At 45.2% G+C, this 9,076-nt stretch overlaps 1 protein-coding gene across 2 annotated transcripts in view; it reads right to left on the bottom strand.

Moving 5' to 3' along the window:
* Nucleotides 1-3,073: 3,073 nt before the first annotated feature.
* FHL2 (four and a half LIM domains 2) overlaps nucleotides 3,074-9,076 on the bottom strand; it is a 41,218-nt gene continuing 35,215 nt past the window's right edge. For both annotated transcript variants that reach the window (XM_023733813.1, XM_023733807.1), the window contains exons 4-6: nucleotides 5,680-5,849; nucleotides 4,631-4,817; nucleotides 3,074-3,684 (exon numbers count right to left, since the gene is read on the bottom strand). In XM_023733813.1, the coding sequence (XP_023589581.1) occupies nucleotides 3,533-3,684; nucleotides 4,631-4,817; nucleotides 5,680-5,849 (509 nt within the window). In that variant the 3' untranslated portion in view covers nucleotides 3,074-3,532. The remainder of the gene's footprint in view (nucleotides 3,685-4,630; nucleotides 4,818-5,679; nucleotides 5,850-9,076) is intronic.

The raw sequence follows: 9,076 nt of genomic DNA, 5'->3' as shown, positions 1-9,076 counted from the left end.
GCAGTCTTCCACACCACCGGAGATGTGTGCCTGTAAGCCTGGCCTTTTCAGGAGTTGCCCTTGGGTCAGAGTAGTTTATTGTTCAGCCAGTGTTTGATTGGGAGTTCTGCTTAAGTCCTTTGAACTAATGAGACTTTTGCCCTTTGCTGATGGATTTGTATGTGGCTTTGGGAATGCTTTCAAATCTGCTCCACATCCCATTCTGATTGCTCGTGAGTGGGTGTAGCCTAGTCCATGTGCACAGCTTTCTGGCCCCCCCGAGATGCGTGTGATCCCAGGAGGATGCTTCTTGATTCTCTCTTTGCCCGGTTCTCCCTGTTAAACTTTGGGCCGGTCTGCCGTTTTGCTTGTTGCTATTAGTATCATGGAGTGGTCCCTTAATTGCTTGCGACTGAGATCTCTGTTGTTTTTGACAATGCCCTTAGGCACACATTTCTCCCTGCTGTTCCAGGTACAGTCGTCTCAGAGCTTCTGAGCTCCCAGTCCTTATAGCCTTGCTTCTCCCCCTGGGGGCAGGACAGCAGCCCACTTCTGCGTGTCACCTCTGCTCTAAGGGTGTTGCTGAGGGGGTGGATTGGTAGGCCTGGCCTTCTCAACTTGCTCTTCCTAGTGTGGAACCTCTGCTCTTTGAGCAGGTGGGGGCAGGGACCCTCAAGGGCAGTCGGAGCCCCAGTATTCTTGGCCTGTCATCCCTTGGGTAGAGCCCTAGACCAGCAGCTGTGGGGAGAGGGAGCCCTTCTTGACTGCATTTTCTTGGAGGAGATACTCAGGGTAGAGCTGCTCTCGCATGAAGCTGGGGGGTGAGGGTTGAGATGGAAGCAGCTTGTAGCTCAAATCCCACAGAATCCTCCTGCTCTTACACTAAACTTAGTAGATTTTCTTGAATAAATGTTTCTCTGTTGTATGCCTTTAGGAAAATTTTCAGATAGTTCTTCAAATTGTGAGTTTTCTTTTTTCCTAATACGATTTCTTCCAGTTAAATGGTTATTTTGCTGGGAAAAGGGTCCTCTGAGGTCCTCAGACCACCATTCCAAAAGTCCTGCCAGTTCATTTATTTTATCTGGGCATACGCACGCATGGGTCAAAGGAGCCCTGGTGGTGCAAGTTAAACGCCTGCCTACTAACGAAAAGGCAGGTGGTTCCAACCCACCAGGAGAAAGACCTGGTGATCTGCTCCCATCAAGACTACAGCCTAGAAAACCCTCGGGGGCACTTCCATTCTGTCATAGGGGTCACTGTGAGTTGAAGTTAACTCAGTGGCATCTACCACCGCCATGCATGGTTCAGGGGTCAGCCAGAGATTATTTATAGAGTGTTGATGCAAATAATCGGGGGCTTTCTTTTCCATGATTTCTCCCCTCATTTTCCAGAGGCTCTATTTGCCCCAAACTCTGTCCTTTGGTTCTTTAAGCCGATAAAGACTGCAAGTTTTCTATCAGAGAAAGTCTTAGCTGCCCCACTGGGTCCTGCCCTTGAGTAAGTAATAAAACTAAGAAACACCCAGTGCCTTTCTTTTCTCTCATGTATCAGCGTCCTTCCAGGATCTGCCTGCTTTGGAGTATACTTATTTTCACACTTTAAAAATATTTTGTCTGGAATGTATGGTTATTATTTGATGGAAGGTTGGTCCAATAGGAAGGAGCTACTTACTGGAAGTGGAGCTCCCTGACCATTAAGGCTGGGTACCAGTAAGTCTGGTGCATCTGTCCTATTAGTGAGGAAAAGGCAAGAGAGATTTGGAATGCCTTTACTTTTATGAAGTGGAGTGGCAAAACAACAAACAAACGATGGACGTTTTCTTTAAGCAACAGCTCAAGCCAGCTACAAATCCAGAAGGCCCGTCTCAGACATTATTAGACATTTCTAACTATTACTCAGATTCTAAGAACCCAATGTCACATATGCTCAGCATAGACAGGATTGTTGATCTCTACTGTTTTCATCTGTTGCATAGTAAATCATTTGTTACCGTTATCATCTTAGAAAACTAAAGACAAAAGGCCACTATGCTACATTCTAAAAAGAGAAACGTGGTGCCCTATCCCATAAATCAGCTCAGTGCTTTCCAGTTGTTTATTGTGCTCTCCAAGATTATTTTACAGATGACTGCCAAGCTGGATGCTCAGTGTATTATATTTACAGCAGTGATTCTGTCTCTTCAGAAACACTCAGGGCTTCCAGAATGCCCTAAGTCAGTAGGGTGTTGAGAATATAAAGATGAACAAGATGTCTCTGGCCTCAAATGGCTTGTGTCCTTCTCCAGTCCTTCACGTACTGAAGAGAAGGCAAGTCAGTGTTAGGTATTGGTATGGACTAGATTACATCCCCAAATACATACTGGAGTCCTAATCTCTACACCTGTAGATGTAATCTCATTTGGAAAAAGAGTTTTCTTTGTTAATGAGGCCATATTAGTGTACAGCATGCCTTAAACCTAAAGACTTTTGACATAAAAAGAGCAGGTTAGGCACAGAGAGATGCAAGCACAGCGGAGAACACAGATGCCCCATGGAGCTCGTCAGGGAAGGCCAGGGCTACAGAAACTCGAGATCTGTCCCCAGAATAACAGCCTGCCCCGAGAGCCAGTGTCTGACTTTGGACTTCTAGCCCCTAAACTGTAAGACAATAAATTTCTGTGTGTTAAAGCCACCCACTGGTGGTATTTCTGCTATAGCAGCACTAAGAAACCACGACAGGTATGGACCCGTGAAAATAGGCACGAGCCGAGCTCTGTCAAAAGTGCCCTGAAAACTGGTTTCACTGTTGCCTTGTGTTCTGTTCGTGTTCTGGAGCTCATGTTACTCCATCAAAGCCAGAGCATGAGATTCCAAGGGAAAGAAAGTCTGGGGAAGAGGAAAACAAAGAGAAGGTAAGCAAGGAAGAGAGAGATGGTGCTGACGGAAGTTTTTCTTTTTTTTCTCTTTAATGAAAGATGTGATGCAATTGAACGCTGGCACAGGTCATCACAACTTACGTTTCATACAATGACTGGACAGTGTGGTAAAGTGCTGTTTATACTCAGACCCTTAATGTTTAATCATTAAAGTCACACACCGTACACAACAGAAGATTTTGTACTGAATAACTTTATTGTAAATCACGTAATGTCGCTTTAGGCTTTCTATGACAGGAAGTTACACAGCTGTAAATAACTAACTCTTCATGACCTTATTCAGTTCGGAAAATTTTCAAGTTTGTGACATATGTTCATTGCACTTAAAAATTAAATATGCAGTGACAGAAAGATAGATTTATAATGACATCATTCAAAGTTTTCCTTTTGGATTTGCCTGACTCCGTTACAAAAATTCAAAACCACCTTCCGCCCCCAGGGTTTACATAAGTTTTCTCCTTCCCCGGGACTGAAGCAGTACAAGGGATTAAAGGGCTTAAACAAACGTGAACGTCACTGAGAAGCACAAGAGGAAAGTCTTGACGTGGCTGATGAAAACCAGAACACAATAGCGCCTGGCTGAGAAAGAAAATATATAAATCTGTATATACTGCGCGCAGGAGCTTCTCTGTCTTGCCTTCAGATATCTTTTCCACAGTCAGGGCAAAGGATGTCATCCCTTTCTGTGAGGAAGCCTCGACCCACCAACGAAAGGGAACACTTCTTACAGTTGAAGCAATCGTTATGCCACTGCCGCTCTTCAAAGGAGATGTACTTCGTGCCTCCAATGCCTGTGAGGAGAGAGAGAACAACATGGGATGAAATCAGAGAATACTAAGGAGTTACAATCAGGCTGTTGTTACGTTGTTGCTGTTAGGTGCCATCAAGTCGATTTCAACTCCTAGCGACCCCAAGGTTTTCCAGGCTATAATCTTCACAGCAGCAGATAACCAGGTCTTTCTCCCACTGGAGCCACTGGGTGGCTTCCAGCCGCCAACCTTTCTGTTAGCAGCCAAGTGCTTAACCACTGCGCCACCAGGGCGCCTTAGAATCAATGGCCACTGGGAGTGAAAAAAGGAATTGGTTTGATCCATTTCAAAGTTTCAATCGTGCAATATGGACATCCGACCAACTGAAGGTAACAGAGTTGGGAATGGCACGTGATGGAACTTCTTCTGTGCTGTGAAATAATGCACTTTTCTCTCCCCACCTTCACTGATTTGTGTAGCAATTTAAAGGAGCTGCCATCTGTTCTCCACACGAAATTTCTTGGCGTATTTAATAGTTTAGTCCAGTGCCTGGTCTGTCCAGTTAGCCGATCTGGGGTCTCTCACTTTGGAGGACCCAAAAGTACCTAGAACATGCCCTCTGCCCTCACAGTCTCGGGGATTCTGTGGACCGCCTGGGAGAACACAGCACCACTGCTCAGCCTGAAAATGCCAGTTTTCATTCTGCTTATACAGGTGCAGATCTGGAGATAATCCCTCCCAAAGCAGAAATAATAAACCTATAGAATACAGGCCAAATGCTTTTAAGTGATCAGGTGAACAAGAGGTGAAGGGGTTACCTGCTGAAGTATACCCAATCCAACAAGGAGAAAAGCAGTTACCTGTTCAGAACCTTCGCTAGGCCTAAAGATAAACAAATTCCCATGCTAAAAGATGATACCTTGTTATCTTCAAAGTGCTCTGTGCATTGAAGTGGGAACTCCACGTTGAGTTCCAGCTCACTACTTACCGCTGATGGGGTTGGTACAGCCAGCACACTTCTTGGCGTATAAATCACAGAAGCAATTCAGGCAGTAGGCGAACTCCTCTCGAGACGTGAAACGCTGCCCAGACAACTGCTTCTTGCAGGCGGTGCACACAAAGCATTCCTTGTGCCAAGGCTGCTCCCGATAAGTGACTCCCCCGGTGGTGATGGGCTGGCCCGGAGGAAACACGGGGTACGGGGTCAGGTTAGAGTGGCCTCGCTTTTAGTAAATGTCCTCAGTCTGTTATTGCCACTGATTCAGACTCCTCAGGTTGTGTTAAAAGCCACTGCGGGACTGCTTTACAAACTCTGCAGTCATCCCCTTACTGCCTCCCTTCCCATGTTGTCGTGAAGTGCCACGGAGTCAGTTCTGACTCACAGCGACCCCGCGCACAACGGAACAAAACCCTGCCCGGTCCCGCGCCATCCTCATAATCCTTGCTATGTTTGAGCCCATGGTTGCAGCCACTGTGTCAGTCCACCTTGTTGAGGGTCTTCCTCTTTTTTGCTGACCCTCTACTAAGCATGATGTCCCTCTGCAGGGACAGGTCCCTCCCTTTCATGTACTTTCATGACACTGCTCTAGACCCTGGTGCTTCCCCTTGTGAAACCGGTACTAGAATGTCTGCTCTCGGCCACCTCATTCTCTCCCCACATCGGGTTTAGCGGTTCGTTTATTGGTTTTTCCAGGAGAGCGGCGTAACAAAGAGCTTGGGGACAGTGAGTTCTCCTCCTTTCTAACATTCACTCATACACATGAGGAAATATTTGGGAATTTCTAAAAGAAGGCAGGGCTAAAGGATTTTTATCTCAGAGCACAACAGTGCTCTTGTCTTTGAAAGGAGGACTGTAACAGGCTCAACAGATGAAATGCACAGAAGTATACTGGAATTATGAAATGCAAAGTAAGACAGGCATAATTTTCATGCCATCCAAGTATTACAGGTGGGATTTCTTGGGGCAAGGAAAAACTGCCAGGCAGGGCTCGTGGAGACAAACTGGCTAGACGGGCAAGGTCCGAGGGAGAAAGATACCTTTTTGCACTGCACACACTGCATGGCATATTGTTTCTCATAGCAGGGAACACAGAAGTTCTGATTGTCTTTGGGGATGAAACTCTTGGTTCCAATTGGCTGCTGGCAGCGATGGCAGATGAAGCAGGTCTCATGCCAGCTGCTCCCCTTGTACTCCATCTTGCGGGTACCTGTCGCCGGAGTCAAGAACAAAATAGAGTTGTTAAAACGACTGGCTTGGAGGCCAGGCGATCCGCTTTCAGAGCCTGCCACCATCTAGCTTTGGAGCCATAGCAAGTCACTTAGGCTCTCAAAGGCTCTCCTCTACATGAAGATAATTTCTATTTTATAGAGGGCAGGGATTTTGTCTTCTGGCTCATTGCTCTACACCCCCAACTCCTAGAATAATATCTATACATAGTAGGTACTCAGTATTTATTTGTTGAATAGGGTGGTTATAAATATTAAATGAAAAAATTGTGTGTGTGTGTGTCTTTCTCTTTCCTAGCATTTCAAAATATAAAGAGAAATCTGGAATATTTCAGACTAGCCCTTTATGGACTGTGAATTTTGGAGCACAGGGACTACACTGCCCTGTTCCTCACAGTGACCTGTTCACTAACATCCCTCTGGCTCTCTATGGAATAGAGATGGGTGTGCAAATGAACACAGTGTTTCAAGCCCGTTTTGGTGACAGGCTGTGCATCACTCAGTTTATGCAACTGGCTGTGTAAACCAAGCAGTGGTGTATCTTAGTGGTTTTGCATGATGTCTTAAGTGCTATCGTTAAAATTCCCAGGTATTATCTCTACCATCTGTGATGAGCTGGATTGTGTCCCCGCAAAATGTGTGCCAACCTGGCTAGGCCGTGATTCCCAGTATTGTGTGATTGTCCACCATTTTGTCACCTGATGTGATTTTCCTATGTATTGTCAATCCTACCTCTATGATGTTAATGAGGCAGGATTTGAGGCAGTTATGTTAATGAGGCAAGACTCAATCTACAAGATTAGGTTATATCTTGGTCGATCTCTTGAGATACAAAGGAGAGAAGTGAGCAGAGAGACCTCATACCACCAAGAAAGAAACACTGGGATCATAGCGTGTCCTTTGGACCCGGGGTCCCTGTGCTGAGAAGCTCCTAGACCAGGGGAAGACCGATGACAAGGACCTTCCCCCAGAGCCCACAAAGAGAGAAAACCTTCCCCTGGAGCTGGTACCCTAAATTTGGACTTCTAGCCTTCTAAACTGTGAGGGAATAAAATTCTCTTTGTTAAAGCCATCCACTTGTGGTATTTCTGTTATAGCAGCTCTAGATAACTAAGACAACATCCCATTTAGTAATTTTGCGATATTTCTTTTTTGAATAGCTGTTTATCATTCGATGTGATTACATCATTCCTCCAACTAGATTAGGAAGGCTTAGAACACTGAAACCCTCACCCAAGCTTGGTTCACAGCAAATGCTTAATATTTGTTGATTGATGTTTTTCTCATACTTTACCAAAGAAAAAAAGTGTATACTTATAGAAAAAGATGATTCAAGACAGATATATGAGAGTACCCTTTGTATACAGAAGTAAAGAAGGGTTTAGGGAAACGAGTATAAATGGATGAGTATCTTAGTTATCTATGGCTGCTATAACAGAAATACCACAAATGGATGGTTTTAACAAAGAGAAATTTATTCTCTCACAGTCTAGGAGGCTAGAGGTCCAAATTCAGACTGCCAGCTCCAGGGGAAGACTTTCTCTCTCTGTCAGCTCTGGGGGAGGTCCTTGTCATCCATCTTCCCCTGCTCTAGAACTTCTCAGTGCAGGGACCCCAGGTCCAAAGGACATGAGTATGTCTGGCTCTTCTTGCTTGGTGGTATGAGGTCCCCCTGTCTCTGTGCTGGTTTCTCTCTTTTATATCTCAAAAGAGATTGACTCAAGACACAATCTAATCTTGTCGATTAACTCCTGCCTCATTAACATAACTGCCTCAAATCCTGCCTGATTAACATCACAGAGGTAGGATTTACAACATACAGGAAAATCACATCAGGTGACAAAACGTTAGAAAATCACACAATCCTGGGAATCACGACCTAGCAAAGTTGACACACATTTTGGGCAGGATACAACTCAATCCATAACAATGGGGAAATAGAAAAGTGTTCCAAACAAGGTCGCTCAGAGGCCAGCACACTAAGGCCCACAGGCCATTCATTCACGTACTCCCTCTGTGTATGGCTGCTTTCTCTCTGCAAAGGCAGAGTTAAGCGGTTGTAACAGGTTGTATGGCCCACAAAGCCATAAGTTTACCAACTGTGGGCTCACTTAAAAGACAGGGAGTGGAGAAAGATGGGCACATACATCAGACTTCAAATGTGGGGTCAGGAAACAAGGGAGAGTCGGGCAGAAAGCAGGGTTGCCTGCTCTGAAACATGGAAGCATGCTGAGACGATACAGACAGCATAAGGCAGGAGTCTATAAACGTTTTTAGCTGTAAGTCCAAACAACAAGGCCAAGGGTTCTATTTTAACTGATTTGAAGGTTGGTGAAGAGATAACTACATCTCAAGTAATTAGGACACGTGCTGAGAAATATCTTATTAGCTGTTATTTTTGGAGCCCGTTCCTTGCTTCCTGATACTTCCAAGACCAGATAAACAGGCATCGCCTTCCATAGGTTATATAAAATATGCAAGGTATGTATGTAGGTGGCGTTAGGAGTTGGGGCATGTGAGGGAATTCCAAGTGGTGGCACACAGTGATCTTCAAAGCTAGGGTAGGAAATCTGTGGAGCCCAATTACGGAGTGATGAATTCTGAAATGTAGAAAATTACATTAAGCAATTGAATTTCAGTTAATGGTGGAAGGATGTTGATGTAAATTTTAGAATTATTTTCTTTGGTCTCCAAGGGTTTATGTTCTCATGCCTAACTCTGACACTTGCTCTTTTAATCTCTCACCTTCACGCTGATCAAAAAACCCAGAAAGCAAAGGCTTCTGTCAAGAAATATAGGGCAATTATGACTCTCAGAAAGACCGCAAACAAGATCATGTAAGTGCATCCTTGGTGTGTTCTGAGATAACAGTCGGACATCAATACCAGTGCTTGGGGAACTGCAATGATGCAGGGAAATTGCCGCCGCCCTTCCTGCGTGCTCAAGAGAGGTGGCAGCGGCACTGCCTGAGGCCCCATCAAAACAGGCGCCCTTTACATGCGGTTGCCATGTTGTTGCTGCTGTTAGTTTTCCACTGAGTAGATTCCAACTCATCGCAACCCCAAGTGTGCAGACAGAACCGCTTCAAAGGGTTTTCAAGGCTGTGACCTTTTGGAAGCAGACTGCCAGGCCTGTCTTCCGAGACACCTCTGTGTAGTTGCAAACTGCCAACCTTTTGGTTAGTAATCAAGTTCCTTGTGTTGTGTGC

Source organism: Trichechus manatus, unplaced genomic scaffold (assembly GCF_000243295.1).
Source record: "Trichechus manatus latirostris isolate Lorelei unplaced genomic scaffold, TriManLat1.0 scaffold00004, whole genome shotgun sequence".
NCBI lineage: Eukaryota > Metazoa > Chordata > Mammalia > Sirenia > Trichechidae > Trichechus > Trichechus manatus.
This window is presented reverse-complemented; position numbering and strand designations above follow the sequence as displayed.